The 19,109-nt window shown below is 41.8% G+C and overlaps 1 protein-coding gene across 1 annotated transcript in view; it reads left to right on the forward strand.

Annotated features, from left to right (window-relative positions):
• The first annotated feature begins 4,887 nt into the window (after positions 1-4,887).
• Positions 4,888-19,109, forward strand: part of LOC139461157 (disintegrin and metalloproteinase domain-containing protein 10-like) — a 59,278-nt gene continuing 45,056 nt past the window's right edge. The window contains exon 1 of the mRNA XM_071242719.1: positions 4,888-5,117. Within this exon, the coding sequence (XP_071098820.1) occupies positions 5,060-5,117 (58 nt within the window). The 5' untranslated portion in view covers positions 4,888-5,059. The remainder of the gene's footprint in view (positions 5,118-19,109) is intronic.

Here is a 19,109-nt window from a genome sequence, read left to right on the forward strand (position 1 = left end):
AAAAATCAGTGGTGATGCCAAAAGTCAGTGATAATAATACATATTCACACAGCGGCGACAGTGGCCAAGCTTCCGAGAAGGGCTAGGCAGGTAGTCAGGGATGATGAGCGATCCTCACATGAAAGCTGGTTCCAAAGCGATGACATGCGTGAGAGATATACAACCTACCAAGTCATTGTAAACTTCCAGATCGTGCCCTAAACAGTCCGGTCCTAGGACATTAAAGAAATTTCCGGAACATACCATCATCGTCCGCGGTATACCGAACAGTAAGTTTGGACACCACACCAGTATCTGAATATAATAACTTCCTGACGACTGAACACTGTCCAAACACAATGCAATAAGCGCCTACCGAATCTCTACAGGAACAATGCAACACAGCTACAATCATTGATAAACCACACAAGACCCTGCCACATGACACAAGGGGCACGCCGTTTACATGAGATTCCCACGACCTAAATATCCAAGTTACAATTGACCGCCTCCGTGGTCTAGTGGTAGAGCGTCCGCCCGGAGAGCGGAAGGTCCGGGGTTCGATCTCCGGCCGCGTCATACCAAAAGATGTTAAAAAATGGTACTTGTTGTAACCCTGTCTGGCGCTCGGCATTAAGGGGCTAAAACAAGGAACTGTCGGCTCGGAGTCAGTATACTGTGTCTGAGTGGGGTATCCATGTTACACTGCTGCATGGTATCTCACTGAGTTAGCACTATAAATCGGCATCAGTCCAGACTAGTACAAGCAGCCACACACACACGTGCATACGCGTCGCTATATAAGTGCAATAATCTTGGACGCGACGTTTAACCCCATTTCACCTCACCTCGCCTAATTACAATAAGTCGAGAGCCACCCAAGCTTGTCGTAAGAGGGTCGGGTTGTCAGTCTCGTATCCCAATTGCGTAAGTCGATATCAATCGGTAAATTGGAATGGAATATTGCTGAGTGCGGCGTTTGACAACAAAGAAACAAAACATGAGATATCATCGCAGGTTTTCGCAACGTGAAAGATTAAATCTTGTCTTGTGAGAAAGAACGGATATATGATATATTGATATGGCTTGATATATGAATAAAAGCAGGCTAAACATTGATTTAAAGATTCCTCTCTCATACCGCTGTGCACTGGACATGACGTTAAACATTTATGCCATCTAAACGGTTGAAACAGTTTTTTTACTGAGCAGGTGCATGCTCATAGCTAAAACAAACAAGCCAAAAAGGCTGCCATTTACTAACTTAACTGTTTATGCTTCTTGGTTTGTCACCGCCATGCCTGTGTTCGTGGGTTTTACAAGTGGGAAACGTCTGAGACCTGCATCACTTCGAGCTTTCCTTCCACATGAAGTTGACACGCCGTTATGTAACTGGAATACTGTTAAAAGCGTTAAACGTGACACACACACACACACACACACACACACACACACACACACACACACACACACACACTGAAGGGCAATGATCAAAGCGTTACACCCAACTCACTTATTCGTCTTAATTGTTTCCATTCGTATTGCTTTATATATGTTGTGCGTGTATCTTTGAAAATGATATTCAAACCTTGACCCGCGGGGCTCACACACACACACACACACACACACACACACACACACACACACACACACACACACACACAGTTTTAGACTCCGGTCATATATTTCGAGGTTATATTTTTTCCTAGTACAGTACAGATTCTAGTGTTTTGGGGGGTTGAGTCCCAATATAAATATAAATTTGACCACTTTCTAAATGGCATTGTGTGTTCATAGCTTTCGGACATGGGAGCCGTGCCAATTAACACTTGTCAGAGGGGTACACAAAGTACGTGATCTACACTACCAGTTGTCGGACTTTCATTTTTGTGGAAGCCTCCGTGGCTGAATCCGGTGAAATATTTCACATAAAAAGACGTGAGGATGAGGTTCTATTTATCATCCCAAATCCATCTTTCAACTTTTTCGGTTTGTAAACTGTAAAACGTATAGCTACCCAGTTTCAGTGGCAGAAATATATGTGTCATACGATTGTGACGTCCTGGCAACCGATGACGTCACACTGGCCTTCGAAATGGGATGATGGGAATGATGTGCGGCGGCGTAGGATCCATGCATGGGTCATAAATGGAGAATACTATACTCATGTACCATTTTTACGAAACGAGTGGATCGAGTTTCTATACTATCTGACCGAGCGAGCGAGTGAGTGAGTGAGTTGGGTTTAACGCCGCTTTTAACATTATTCAAGTTATATCACGACGTGACAGCTTAACGTGGGAGGAAAACCCGAAGTGATGCAGGTCTCAGACGTTTACTACTTCGGTGAAACCAACGAGCACGGGTATGGTGCTGACAAACCTAGAAACACAACAAAATAAACAATAAAAGGTTTCTGGTGTGCCCAAGGGACGCAACTTTGAACGGCGAATCGCGGCGCCTCAGAGGACTGGGCCACCCCTGCCCCCTCTCCGAGCGAAAACGAAGTCAGATACCATAGAACGAATACGGGTTTCGTAAAAATGGTATCTAACGAGAAATGAGTGTGGTAAAATATCTTTAAGAAACCCGTGTAAGAATTCATGTATTTCAATTCTGAAACTCGTTTCGTAAAACCAGTAAGACACACATGCTCGTATGATAATCTATATATCTTTAATTGTGAGGAATTTTATCAATTTTCAAAATGAATATAAAATATTTGGAAGCTCATAAGTTATGATGAAAACCGAGCATAAATTCATCAAACGAAAAATCGCAGTCTTTATTTTATTTCCACCGTCGATGTGTATCCGAAGCGGACGTAAAATATTCACATTATGTCCGCACAACAAATACGACTGACAGACGCACAGACAACTAGGTGGGTCAGAACAACTTTATTGAATCCGTGGTCTAGATACGATATATATGTATGGTTCTCATGAAGGTGTGATGGGTAAGATGAATTCAATACACCAATGAAAGAAACGCTGTTTGACGAGATTTGTGAAGTCATTACCAAGAGTTATGTCCCTTCCTACATGTGTCGTATGTCGTTGTACTCGTAATGGAAATTGCTACCAGTCAAATCAGGAAGAAATACAGACCGTTCTTAAAATTAAATTAATTAACAAAATGAAATAATGCAAGAACAGAACCTAGCCTAGCTTGCGTCACCAACTTAATCTGTAGACTTCTCCCTCTTGACATGGGTGACAGTCGTCCCTTAATTTCTCAAATGAAGAATAAAATAAAACTTGTGGAAAACAGTATTTTCTTACATTTGTTTGCTGATTCTCACAAATGACAATGACATTATCTATGGCCCACTTTCCGTTAATTTAAGTTTTATTATATCCAATCTAACCCACATATATTTGTACGGAAGCCTTTTAGGGACATAAATTTTTTCTCTCTTTTTCTTGAACTTTCAAGATGTTATGTTGAAATTTGACGTTATGTTGTAAGCATCTTGAAATTTGTGTGTGTCTGATTTATAGCCCGGACACTGAGATACTATGCTGCAATTATGATGAATTCTAGTACCGCACTCAGACACAGTATACTGTCTTCTAGTCGACCACACCTTGTTTTAATCTTCTTAATATTGAGTGGAAGGCAGGGTAACAACAAGTACCACATTATGACGTATTTTTGTATGCAGCAGCCGGGGCGCGCGTGCGTGCGTGCGTGCGTGCGCGCGCGCTTGTAAAAGTCCGCACCAATGCGGAAATGCGTTATATAGTGCTAGCCCACTGAAATATCATGTCGCATTTTAACATGGATACCCCAGTTTTCTGACTCCGACCCTCCTCAGGATCCGCGTGTGAAGGTGACACCCGTCGCACAATCCGTGTGTCACGTTTTGGGTGTCGAATACAGTGTTTGGGGCGTGCTTACATAAAGTATTAGTTTCCATTTCGTGATAAGTGTTGTGTTTACGTCAATGGCGGATCCAGGTCAGGGGATGTTCGAGATCTCCCTCATTTGAAAATTTTAAATAATGGACCCCAATGCCATGGACCCCAAAGTAATGTCTTCAGAATATTTGAACACATGTCGTGGAATCGAAATCAACACCCACTTTCATTCGGTTCGAGTCCTCCAGTTGATTAGGTACGAACGGGTGTGTACGAGTTCTTCAACATTTCTTCAAAAATTAATAAAAGTTTGGGTACGGATTACCGTAGGTACATATTGTCCAGTACCCCTGATAAAAGTGTGACTGTAAATTATAATACTTGTCGAATACTACCCAAAACACCTGAATTATTTTTCCCCAAGTGCTATTTTTAATTATTTTAAGGACATGCCTATTCATTACAACTGATCAATTGTCTACACAGATATGCATATTTTATCCGAAAATATTCAGTCGTGCGTTAATCACTAGATTTTTAACATGGTGTTTTAATGAGAAAACTGGTTTGTTTTTATCTCAACAACTTTTAATATGTTTTTTAGAGATAACAATTTACGAATATACATATACTTACACAAACAGGATAGACTCATCTATACAAAGCTGAAAATTGGTCAAACATTATGCTAATTTTATTAACACGGATCCTGTTTGAGTGTGTATATATATATATATATATATATATATATATATATATATATATATATATATATATTGTTGATGATTGAAGAACCATTGAACTTGTTTGTTCCCCTATATTGCACTAATTTCTATCTATTGAAACCAGTTTCCCTTTGTAATAACCATCTGCCGGGTCGTCAACAAACGCCGATACGAACCTTTTAACTTTAGAACTATTGCTCTCAAAGTTAAGGTGTGTCGACTTGATGTAGCAGTTTATCGCGGCCGATGTTTATGAACTATATTTAACCCGGAAGATCACGTACGTGACGTCATCATTGAAAGTAGTGCGCATGCGTGCTCAATGGTTGAAGGCTATCGGATCGTTCTTGATTGTAGATAGACCCTTGAAAAATCGTCTCACTGATGTGGATATTTAACTAAACCAGCGAGGAATTTACCAAGGGGTTCCTAAGGAACTTGTCTATCACCTTGTCTTTCAAACCAAGTCCCTAGCAGCTAGAGGCCGCTACAATGAGGAGTTTTCTCGTCGTGTTTATATGCAGTACCGTCCAGTTATTTGGACTTTCAGGTAAGTGACTTCAAAGGTGGCGACAAAATACTAAGGATGGAAGTGGGATTCAATTTGGGACAGAATACTATATCTACCTAGCGACGTTGCGACGTGATTTGAAAGGATCATTGTTTTAAATTGATGTGGTTGTTTGTTCGCAGTCTGAATCATCATGTTTTGAGGTTTTTGATGATGATGTTACGACATGTTGACACTAACGTCAGTGTTGTCATGTTCAGGGACTAGAGCTGGGACGAATCTAAATCTACTACCCGTGTACCCACACCCCCTGTTACCCGACCCTACCCGGATGCCCGCTGTAGGTCGCAAGGGATAAGTACAAAATGTCCGATTGGGAATAGTTTGACCGTACTCCTGTCAAAATGTATTTAGATACATTATAAACAGATCTGGTCATGCAAACACTGAAGTTGACTGAAGTTTTATCTTTATGCAAACATATAAAAGTCAGAAGGAATGGGTGCATTGTCAGAAAGGAATGCGAACATTAGTGATTTGGTGTGTAACCATATAGTTTTGTCATTATACATTATATATCACGTGACGACCCACGAGTCAGGTAGTCCTGCGTCTACCCAGGTCCTTCTCAGTACCCATTCGACCCAGTTACCCGTCTCAGTTACCCGTCTCAGTCCTAGCACAAATATATATTTACAAGATCCGTCACTATCAAACAGGATCAGGCTCGCTGACTTGGTAAATGCATGTCATTGTATCCCAATTGTGTGGCTCAATGCGCATGATCACTGGATTGTCTGATCCAGACTTGATTATTAACAAACCGCCGTCATACAGCTGGAATATTGCTGAGCGCAGCGTTTAACAACAAAGAAATCATAATTACTCCAAAACAGTGGTTGAAAATGAGCAATAAACTCAGCTGGTCCTTGTTTAAAAATGTAATGGGGGGGGGGGGGGGGATAAATTCATATATTGCTGCAGCCAACCTAAAGGGTTTCAGGTCAGTACTATATCTAGGACATTGACTGGTGGTCATCCAAAATACCTTTAAAATATATTTCAAATTTCGTGACAGTAGAGAACACTGTCCCATGAAAAACCTTGTCTACTACAACATGTACTACCCGACCTGACCTGTCACTTGGCATCAATTTTAGTAGATCTCAGTGTTAGCTAAGGCTTGGATGATACACCAGCTGCAATCCAATATGTATCCAGATACCTTGCTCACGATCTGATACGTATCACGATACTTGCATGTGCTCATATCTGTGGTGCGGAAACCATCTTTTATGGAGACAGGATGGTAAAATTCCTGGCCCCTGGCGATTTAGAGTTGGCAGTTTCAGACAAAATGGATGAAAACTGTTTACGTTTTATGAGCTACATTTTCACCATGAATAGTGTTCGGTGTTACTGTTCTTAAAGCAAACATTTAAGGTAAGAATCAATATGTTTTACTCAGCGTACGAATATGATCAGAACTTGTATCGGGAAGTAAAAAAATCACAATCCACAGATGCGTTGGTGTATCGTCACACTCCTTGTGTCAATCTATGTACTTTTATTACCGAAGCTTGACGGGCCAAAAACTATTTTACTAGACTCGGCTACAGACAATAGCTAAAGTCACAGAGTGAAACGTCTTTTAGCGGGAGGACTTTTCTCTCCATGTCTTAGTACTCAGGAAACAGGTTTTCAAAATCCAGGAATACTTCTAGGGTGGATCCTTGTGCTTTTAGCCCCCAAATTTGAAAAGAAGGTCCACATTTTCAAATACAATGGATCATTTAAACATTGTGCTGTATGGGCAAGTGTGGGTGTAACTTTGGAATATTTGAAAGTTTCACATAAAGGGCCCATGTCAGAAAATTCCAAGAGTGAACCCTGAAAGTTGTTTCATAAAATATATCAAGGGCTTGCTCCGACAAAACCACAATTTTAGTTATGCATCAAAACTCATAAGAAATTCTGTGCTGGGACTGTTCATAACAGAATGGAGATATGATACACTGGATAATTCTGACACATTGCCTAGCCTTGATCATGTTGCTAAAACATAGCAGGGGCGGTGGGGTAGCCCAGTTGTTAAAGCGTTCGCTCGTCATGCCGAAGACCCGGGTTCGATTCCCGACATTGGTACAATGTGTGAAGCCCATTTCTGGTGTCCCCCGCCGCTGGAATATTGCTAAAAGCGGCGTAAAACCATACTCAGTCACTCACTACTAAAACATAGCAGGTGATTAGTCTATTCATTTTGTTGAAGTCTGTAAAAATATCATGGCTTTGAATCCCTGTGACTGTTTCAGATGTCAACCATACACAAAACACAGATTTCTTTATTCATTATTTAATGCTTTTTCAGTGTAGGAACATGATCAAAGACATCAGATCAGATCCTTGTAGTAATCAAGATGTTAAAATTTGGAGGGCCACTAGATTCAAACGGTGTAGCAGCAAACCCCATAAACCCAAGAACCCGCCTTAATTTCAAACACTCATCGTAACCATGGTAACTCAGGGTTATGACGCTCAAATATAGAGAACAGACGCAAAAAATAATATATCCTGCGTCCCTTGGGATGTACAATTATATTCACTGTACCTACAGTGCATCAAGAGCAGTTATGGGTGTCTGTTATTTCATCCATCAATCATGACCACTGTCCACATGATCATTGATTCATTCCAGGCATTAAAGTAATTATTAAAACATACAGTACACTACAGTATTTCATTACTTTACAGGACCCTCATATTGCCTGCAAGGACTCTTAAAATTAATTATTGGGTTCCCCCGGACCCCAGTTTCGTAAGTCAAAGTAAAACACTGGTAACTGATATAGCTTTCTGTTATTGACCAGTGCACAAAAATAAGCCGAATGTTAAAAGTTAAAGATTCTGGGGGTTACATTCAAATAATAAATGAGGACCCCTTTTAATTTGAAACACTTTTTAGTAGCTATCTTATAACAGATGTAATATTGTCACAAGCTCAAGATTTTGAGAGCTTGAGGGCCTCTACCACATCTAACGATGTAATTTACCATGATTACTGTGGTCTAATGGTCTGGTATCAGTTGACTGCATTCTCTGTTTCTCACCTGGCTGTCACACTTGAATAATCACAGGTGGATTTGTCACCTTTCCAGTCCAAAAATAGTGAAATGTGATGCTTCACTAGTCATTGAGACAGTTGGGGGTCGGTGTGACCCAATTGCTCTACAGCCAGCCACAGGTGTTCAGAAAGAGACTTGCATAATCAAATCTAAGACCATACCCTAACTATGAAATTCTGCTGTACCTTGGGTTTTGCCATACAAGTCCAAATAAGAATTTGACAAAATGAGCCGACTAATAATTGATAATGTTATGTAATATTTCAGACAAAAATATTACAAGGATTTTGCGAGAGAGATTTTGTGAATGATATTGATTTTATCAACTTTTGATAGGACGTTCTATTATACCGTATTCGACATAATAAGCGCCCACGGCGATATTTGCTAATATATTGGCTAGTGAACAATCTCAATCAGCACCCCTTCCGATTGATCAATGTACACATGACTTATTTTTATTTGTGTATGATACACACTCGTGTGTTACATGTACCCTTAATTATGGGCAGTTAAGTCCTGGAAAATATATATATAAACATTTCAGGCTGTCACCATAAACCACGAAATTTACGAACTTTCAACTTTTTTTTTCACCAAAATAATATTCCAATAAGAGCCCCCTATTTCTAATTTTGGGAGCTTATTACGTCGAAAACGGTATTAATACCAAAGTTGAAAAAATATATTTTTTAAAAAACATTCAGTGTCCTATGATATGAACTGATCTAAAACAAGCCTGGAGAGGAATTGAATGATTACAGTCTGGACAAGTATGCCTGATATTAAACAGTCAATAGTAAGATAAGTTTATTCTGAGACCAGTAAATTCCCTGATGACCACTTTTACCATTAGCAGTGTTTGTAATGAAGCACAGAGGTGAAAGGTCATTGTTATTGTCATGGGGGGTGGTCGGGTAGCCCAGTGGTTAAAGTGTTCGCTCGTCACGCCGAAGACCCGGGTACTATGTGTGAAGCCCATTTCTGGTGTTCTCCGCCGTGATATTGTTGGCATATCGCTAAAACTGGCGTAAAACCATACTCACTCATTGTTATAACCATGGCATTTGTCACACAAGATAAAACATATCATATACCATACATTATACACTGTGGCATACATCATACAATATACAACATGGTATACATCACACAATATACAACATAGCATATATCAAACAATATACAACATGGCATATACGACACATTATACACCATGGCATGCATCACACAATAGACAACAAGGCATGTATCACACAATATACAACATGGCATATACCACACATTATACAGCACAGCATATATCACACATTATACAACATTGCATATACCACACAATATACAACATTGCAGAAACCACACATCATACAACACAGCATATACCACACATTTTACAACATGGCACATACCTGACAATATACAACATTGCATATCCCACACAATATACAACATGGCATGTACCATACAATATTCAGCATGGCATACAACCCATGCTATACAACATGGCATATACAACACAGCATATACCCCACATTTTACTACATGGCATATACCATACAATATTCAACATGGCATACAACCCACGCTATACAACATGGCATATACAACACAGCATATACCACACATTTTACATGGCATATGCTGTACAATATACAACATGGCATATACCACACATTATACAACATGGCATATCCCACACAATATACAACATGGCATACAACCCACACTTTACAACATGGCATACAACCCACACTTTACAACATGGCATACACAACAGCATATACCGCACTCTTTACAACATGGCATATACCACACATTACACAACAGCCAGGATGATGACTTGTTCCTACTCATGACTGATTGTGATATGGTGGCGTTGGGTGCATGGACTGTATCCTAAATTGATATTAATGAACATGCAGAGTGTGTCCAACAACACAAGCTACAGGTAATCAGAGTGGCAACGTTCTGCATGTCATGGACTAGGACATGATAACTCATAGTTCGCACCTCACCTAGAGATTGTGTTATCAGCACCATGAACCACTCAACTCACGATCCGATAATATGCAGATTAGACCAGGGACTGATTTTAGTGTTCATGTTGTGTCTACCTGCTCAATTAACTCTTTCTTAAACGCCCGAATAAGTTGACATAAGGGCTTCGCAATGTTTCTGATATCGTGTTCGACGTAATAAGCGTCCCCGCTCCACGGCGATATTTGCTAATATATTGGCTGGTGAACAATCCCAATTGGCAACCCTTCCGATTGATCAATGTACACAAGACTTTTTTATTTGTGTATAATACACACTCGTGTGTTATATGCACCCTTAATTACGGGCAATTAAATTCTGGAAATACTGTGTAATACGCACAGACTTTTCTTTTGTATCATTTCAGGCTGTCAGCATAAACCACAAAATTTACGATCTTTCAACTTTCAAAATTATATTCTAATAAGAGCCCCCTTTTTCTAATTTTAAGAGCGCCGGGGGCGCATATTACATCGGATACGGTAATAAGTATGACCACAAGCTGACATTGTCATGATTATGAGTCTGTTTTTCCTAATATATTGTGGGTAATAACTATTTGCAAATACTTGTCAGTTGGCATTAACATGATTAAGGGTGTGTGGTATTACCGATACCCCGGTATACCATGATGCAAATCTTTAGTAATACATATTGCGATATGTTATTAAATCTAGCACTATATTGGGGCAAATATTGATAAATATATTTATGTGTTCCTTTTCGATATGGAGTATCTTTCTGATACAACTTGACTCTGATGATCTTATTATCAATTAGTGTATACACATCGCGACTATCAAGGGGCGGTCGGGTAGCCTAGTGGTTAATGCGTTTGCTTGTTAGCGGAAAACCTGGGTTCCATTCCCGACATGGGTACAATGTGTGAAGCCCATTTCTGGTGTCCCCCGCCGTGATATTGCGGGAATATTGCTAAAAGCAGCGTAAAACCATACTCACTCACTCACTATCAAGCTCCTCACTGAGACAGCCCGTTCGCAGAGCTCTCTATAACGAAAGTATAACGAAGATGTCTCGTGCTGGAGCTTGATGGTCTCTGACATTAATACAGGTTATAACTCTGATCAACTCATGAAAATGTAATTCGTATCAATACTGGTTAAAGTAGGACAATATATCACATCCAGGGCCCACCTGCTCAAAGCGATCTTAGCGCTAAGATCATCGTAACTCCCATACTTTAGCATAGGCTTACAATAGTCTTAGCGCTAAGATCGTTTTGTGCTAGTGGGCCCAGGTCAATACACAGCCCTACTTGGTATGCGAATTCATGTAGAGAGTCTTAGTTCTAAGACCAACATCATTGTTCAAAGATTGATTGTTTTGCTGTATCATAGTATGTGTTCAAGTGCGTTCATTGGTGGCAGTGCTTATTGAATTGTTTGTAAAATCGTCATTGTGCAATTTGTATAAGGTGTGTACTGACACATACATACACATGTTGACTCTACCAGCGTGTGTCATAAAGACCTGGTGGCTGTACAGAATCTACACAGATCTCGGCATGTAACAGAGGTCACAGAGGTTATCACCAGTTCAGGGTTTAGATGTTATAGAAACAATCATATTTCAACCTGGTGGATATGATTCCGTGGTAGGGTACTGAGGGTGGGTGTTATGAAGGTAGGGTACTGAGGGTGGGTGTTATGAAGGTGAGGTATTGAGGGTGGGTGTTATGAAGGTGGGATATTGAAGGTGGGTGTTATGAAGGTGGGGTATTGAGGGTGGGCTATTGAGGCTAGGTGTTGTGAAGGTGGCATGTTGAGGGTGGGTGTTATAAAGGTGGGATATTGAGGGTGGGTGTTAATGAAGGTGGGGTATTGAGGGTGGGCTATTGAGGCTAGGTGTTGTGAAGGTGGCGTGTTGAGGATGGGTGTTATAAAGGTGGGATATTGAGGGTGGGTGTTATGAAGGTGGGGTATTGAGGGTGGGTGTTATGAAGGTGGGATATTGAGGGTGGGTGGGGTATTGAGGTTGGGTGTTATGAAGGTAGGGTATTGAAGGTGGGCTATTGAGGCTATTGTGGGCTATTGAGGCCAGGTGTTGTGAAAGTGGTGTGTTGGGGGTGGGTGTTATGAAGGTGGGGTAATAAGGGTGGGTGGGATATAGAGGGTGGGTGTTATGTAGGTGCGGTGTTGAGGCTGGGTGTTATGAAGGTGGGGTATTGCTGGGTGTTATAAACGTGGGATATTGATGGTGGGGTATTGAGGGTGGGTGTTATAAAGGTGGGGTATTGAGGTAGGTTGTTATAAAATAATGGTGGAATATTGAGGATGGGTGTTATAAAGGTGGGGTATTGAGGGTGGTTGTTATAAAGCTGGGATATTGAGGTTGGGTGTTATAAAGGTGGGGTATTGAGGTAGGTTGTTGTAAAATAAAGGTGGGATATTGAGGATGGGTGTTATAAAGGTGGGGTACTGAGGTAGGTTGTTATAAAGATGGGGTATTGAGGTAGGTTGTTATAAAGGTGGGGTATTGAGGGTGGTTGTTATAAAGGTGGGGTAGTGAGGTGGACAAGGGCAGAATGACAAGGTGGGGTGTTGAGGGTAGGCATGACAGGCAGGATGACAAGTGCCCACTAGTCAGGGACAAGTCGGGTGGTGTCTAAGTGTGGACAGTTTTAGCGCTGATGTTCAGTTAATAACAGCTCATGCTATGACGTCCATGTTGACAGAGGTCCGGTATGTGGGTGATGGTTGCACCTTGTAATGTGTAGCTACCGACTTCCGCCACTTCCCTACATCGCAGGAACAGCCTGACCTCTTGTCAGGCTCAAGTGGGTGCTGCTAGGTGCTATTTATTAACAAAAGTGGACCATAGTCTGGTGTTTCCCTGCATGCTGTCACAGCCTTGTAAACTGCTGGTAAATAGTACAATACCCCTGGAAAAATGTACTTGGTGGTAGGGCTTGTACTTGGGGGTAGGGCTTGTACTTGGGCCTAGGGTTTTTACGTGGGCATAGGGCTTGTACTTGGAGGTAGGGGTGTAATTGGGGTAGGGGCTTGTACTTGGTGGTGGGGCTTGTACTTGGGTGTAGGGGCATGTACCTTGGGGTAAGGCATGCACTTGGTGTTGGGGCTTGTACTTGGGGGTAGGGGGTGTAATTAGGGGTGGGGCTTGTACTAGGGGGTAGGGCTTGTACTTGAGGGTAGGGCTTGTACTTGGAGCTGGGGCTTGTACTTGGGGGTAGGGTTTGTACTTGAGGGTAGGGCTTGTACTTGGTGGTGGGTGGGGTGGTGTAATTGGGGGTGGGGCTTGTACTTGGGGGTGGGGCTTGTACTTGGGGGTGGGGCTTGTACTTGGGGGTAAGGCATTCACTTGGTTTTGGGGCTTGTACTTGGGGATGGGGCTTGTACTTGGTGGTAGGGGTGTAATTGGGGTAGGGGCTTGTACTTGGAGGTGGGGCTTGTACATAGGGGTGGGGCTTTTCTTGGGGGTAGGAGGTGCACTTGGTTTTAGGGGCCTGTACTTGGGGGTAGGGCTTGTACTTGGGGGTGGGGCTTGTACTTGGTGATGGGGGGTGTACTTGGGGGTGGGGCTTGTTCTGGGGGTAGGTCTTGTACTTCGGGGTGGGGCTTGTACTTGGTGATGGGGGGTGTACTTGGGGGTAGGGCTTGTACTTGGGCGTAGGGCTTGTACTTGGTGATTGGGGGTGTAATTGGGGGTGTGGCTTGTATTTGGGGTTGGGCATGTACTTGGTGGTGGGGCTTGTACTTGGTGGTGGGGGGTGTACTTGGTGGTGGGGCTTGTACTTGGGGGTAGGGCTTGTACTTGGGGGTGGGGCTTGTATTTGGGGTTGGGCTTGTACTTGGTGGTGGGGATTGTACTTGGTGGTAGGGCTTGTACTCGGGGGGAAGGGGTGTAATTGGGGGTGGGGGGTGTAATTGAGAGTGTTTGGGCCTTGTTCGAGAGTTCTATATCATTACCTGATTTGAAAATATATCTTTAGGGCATTTTAAATGACAATCAGTGGATGTCCAAGAAAATTAACAAATGGAAATCCTTGGCTGGAGTTTACTCCTGAGGGGATGGGGCATGTACCCCTGGGGTTGGGAGGCATTTGTTACTCCAATACATTCACACACAGATTCTAAAGAACAAGATACTAGGGTATCTCTCTTTAACATAGCATTCCTTCATACAATTGTTTGAATGTACTGAACCATACTCTCTGAAACATTAGCCAGAATTCCAGACATTGTTTTGAGAGTCATTAGCCTGTGACCAATTCATCAAGGCCTCTCCACAGGCTGTGCGGCCTCTGGCTGAGAGGCTTGTGAAACAATGTGAGGATGCGTAGCCACAAGGTGTAGATCATGTGATGTGCTGATACAGCTCTGATACAGCTCTGATACAGCTCCTGATACAGCTCTGATACAGCTCTGATACAGCTCCTGATACAGCTCCTGATACAGCTCCTGATACAGCTCTGATACAGCTCTGATACAGCTCTGATACAGCTCTGATACAGCTCCTGATACAGCTCCTGATATAGCTCTGATACAGCTCCTGATACAGCTCTGATACAGCTCCTGATACAGCTCCTGATACAGCTCTGATACAGCTCTGATACAGCTCTGATACAGCTCCTGATACAGCTCTGATACAGCTCTGATACAGCTCTTGATACAGCTCCTGATACAGCTCCTGATACAGCTCCTGATACAGCTCTGATACAGCTCCTGATACAGCTCCTGATACAGCTCCTGATACAGCTCTGATACAGCTCCTGATACAGCTCCTGATACAGCTCCTGATACAGCTCTGATACAGCTCTGATACAGCTCCTGATACAGCTCTGATACAGCTCCTGATACAGCTCCTGATACAGCTCTGATACAGCTCTGATACAGCTCCTGATACAGCTCTGATACAGCTCCTGATACAGCTCCTGATACAGCTCTGATACAGCTCTGATACAGCTCCTGATACAGCTCCTGATACAGCTCTGATACAGCTCCTGATACAGCTCTGATACAGCTCTGATACAGCTCCTGATACAGCTCCTGATACAGCTCTGATACAGCTCTGATACAGCTCCTGATACAGCTCCTGATACAGCTCTGATACAGCTCCTGATACAGCTCTGATACAGCTCTGATACAGCTCCTGATACAGCTCCTGATACAGCTCTGATACAGCTCCTGATACAGCTCCTGATACAGCTCCTGATACAGCTCTGATACAGCTCCTGATACAGCTCTGATACAGCTCCTGATACAGCCTGTTGCTCTGCTTTGATCAGGGATGGTGGTGTAGCCTAATGTTTAAAGCGTTCGCTTGTCATGCGTCGTGCTGAAGACACTGATGTTCTCCCCCTCCCCCTGGATATTTTTTAACAGCAGTTCCAGCAGCAGAAACTAACATTTTTGGACCACTAGGCCTTATAATGATAATATATAGCAAAACCCTTAAGAATGGCAAATTTCTACTAGTCCTTCTGATACCTTAACTATTGGGCAGTTTGGCAAAGACTACAGGACTAGTGCCAATTTCTAACCCTGAGTTCAATCACTCACTACTGTTGATAATTACCCTATAACATTTACATATAACAGTAGTTTATCACTTGGTTTAGCTATTGATTTACAGATTCTGAGGAGTTTGGGTGATAAATACAATGCTTAATTTGTATCATTCATTTGTTTGTTGTTTAATGGACCTGGGTTCAATTTTCGACATAGGTAGAATGTGTGAAGCCCATATCTGGTGTCCCCTGCCGTGATATTGCAGGAATATTGCTAAAAGCAGCGTAAAATCATATCTTAATCTAAACTAAGATCTTACTCATTTCGAATGTTTCAGCCAGTGGAGTCTTTTGCAAATGGGGCGGTAGGAAAGCCCAGTAGTTAAAGCGTTTGCTCGTCACGCTGAAGACCCGGGTTTGATTCCCCACATGGGTACAATGTGGGAAGCACATTTCTGGTGTCCTCTGCCATGATATTGCTGGAATATTGCAAAAAGTTGCTTAAAACCGTACTCACTCACTCACTATTTTGCAAATGTTTAGTCAATCTTCTTGCTGCATAGGGGGCTTCGGGTAGTCTAGTGGTTAAAGCGTTTGCTCGTCGTGCCGAAGACACGGGTTCAATTCCTGACATGGATACAATGTGTGAATCCCATTTCTGGTGTCCCCCGCCGTGATATTGCTGGAATATTGCTAAAAGTTGCTTAAAACCTAATCACTCACTCACTCACTATTTTGCAAATGTTAACTTAATCTTCTTGCTGCATAGCCGTCATAGGGGCTATGTGGTTAAAGCCTGTCTCTTTGAAGAGCTGTGAAAGAACGTCCTCTCTTTGGTAAACATATGTCCAGGTTTGTTATAAGCAATAATACAACTACATTCACACAGACAGTTCCCTTGACTAGCTTGACTACCCTTGTCATAATGTGGTGATAAATGATACCTAGTAAGCATGGTAAGGGCCAGATTTGGTAATAGTCAGCCCTGATCCTGTTTAACAGTTACTCTGCTACAAGTACTGATGTGTATAAAGCGTGCTCTTCTTTGTAGGTCTGTCACGATATCTGTCGATATCTGTCTCAGAGCAGGGATTTATGCTGCGGCAATGCAAATATTTGCTTTGTAGAACACTGAATACGTGCTTATCTACCAGCAGCGTGGTGTATAATGGGCATGGCGAATATGTCCTGAATCACACGTCAGGGGTTTACCTCATATTTAACAGTCCTGGGGACATTTAAATGGGGGTTGTTGGGCGATAGCTGGAGCAACAGCTTGTCATGTACATTACAGTATAGTATACACCATAGGTGTAGTGCCTTGTGCTTGTTGTAGAAAGGCTATCATTGTTTGAACTGTAACTTCAGGACTGAGTTAGAAAAGTCTTAAGTAATCAGTGTGACATACAGAGCTCCAGATAAGCTTTTGGTGTTGTGGGTATTTTACCCATGCATTTGAAAATCATTGGGTATCGGTAATTCTATCTGGGTATTCAAATTTCTGTTACCCACTAGTTTTTACACATGTGGGTATTTAAGTTAAATATTTAAAAACACTATTCATCTAGTCCCTGCAAACTGGTGTCGTCTGGGTTCGAGAGCTTTATAGGACTCAAGAATACCATGATACTACCACAAGAAAGTGTGATGGCAAATGACCATGATAGAACTGTAATCGTGGAGTTTGGCAAGGTTGACGGAATGCCTTTTTATAATTTCAAAATAAGTTACTCTAATCGAATACGCAGGGTTACTTCACAATATTTTGATTATATGCACAAGTTTTATTTTTGTAGCGTATCTGTAATGGATTTTATTTTACTGCGTATTTCTGCATTTATGATCCGTATTTCATGCAGATACGCAGCTTATCTGGAGCTCTGGACATATACTTGTGAGACTAATAGCATGAACTTGGCTCTAAGCATCATTTTCAGGAGAATTTGGTGTCATGTGGACTATTATTAGCTGAGCTTACTAAACCCCTGTATGTGTTCGTTTGTATATTATTTAACGCCACACTCAGCAATAATCCAGCTATATCACTGCAGTAAATAATCGAGTCTAGACTAGACAATCCAGTGATTGAAATCATGAGCATAGATCCACGCAATTGGGATCGATGACATGCATCAACCAAGTCAGCGAGCCTGACCACCCAATCCCATTAGTCGCCTCTTACAACAAACATAGACGCCTTTTTTTCAGCAAGCATGGGTTGCTGAAGACCTATTCTACCCCTGATCTTGACAGGTCCTAAACCCCTGTAGGGGTTCGGACAAGTGGCTTAAATGGCTACTGTAGTCTGTCATACAGACCCTGAAACAATTATATCCAATACAGCCCATGCAAGTCTTTTATGTTTGGCAAGTCTAGATTACTGCAGCCTGAGAAGAAAAGTCTCTGGGCTCCTTTTCATTATATTTTACAACTTATTTAACAACTGTTTTTTCGGTAAAATATGTTCATTTCAGAGACTAGATGTTAGTCTATGGATACTGTAGCATTGTACATTTCTTTTCTGAAAGGAAGTTTCAGATAAATCTAATCATGCTAATGATTCAGTTTATTACATTCAAACATTCCAAATCACTAGAAAATTACATGTGATATTAGTCATAAACCAATGATAACCAATGTCATGAATGTTATGGCTTTATCATGTTTATAGAGGCAAGTTGTATTTCGCTGACAATAGGCCCAAGAGGCTTCAGTGCTTATTTTCACACTAGTACATTGAATGCAATGTTAATATTCGAAGTCCTAAATTGAGAAATAAAGAAATAAAGAAATAAAGAACTTTGACAAAAATCCAAATTTTGAAAAAAACCACCTTTTTCACAGTTTGGCTGCCAAGAGCGCTCAGTTTGGAATCCGAGATAAATCCCTGCCTTTGAAATCTGAAGGGCATGAGAAGACACCATGTGGGTCATATGACCTGCTTTCTCCTATATTGACACCAACAGAGGATGTTTCAATATGCCCGTCTCTAGACCTCACCTTGATGAGGGGCGGTCAGGTAGCCTAGTGGTTAAAGTGTTCACTCGTCACGCCGAAGACCCGTGTTCGATTCCCGACATGGGTACAATGTGTGAAGCCCATTTCTGGTGTCTCCCGCCGTGATATTGCTGGAATATTGCTTAAAGCGGCGTAAATCCTCACTCACTCACTCACTCACTCACCTTGATGATATACACGAGACCCGTGAAGGAGAGGTGAACTTGTGAATATCATTTTGTTGGAAAAAACAGAGTTGAAAGATAAATTTCATGGTTTATCATGATAAAGTTGACAGCCTGAAATGTTTATGTACAACAGATATATTTTTCCAGAATTTCATTGCCCATAATTATGGGTGCATATAACACACAAGTGCGTAATAAA

This window comes from Haliotis cracherodii, unplaced genomic scaffold, assembly GCF_022045235.1.
Source record: "Haliotis cracherodii isolate W230 unplaced genomic scaffold, xgHalCrac1.p SCAF_14, whole genome shotgun sequence".
Taxonomy (NCBI): Eukaryota; Metazoa; Mollusca; class Gastropoda; order Lepetellida; family Haliotidae; genus Haliotis; species Haliotis cracherodii.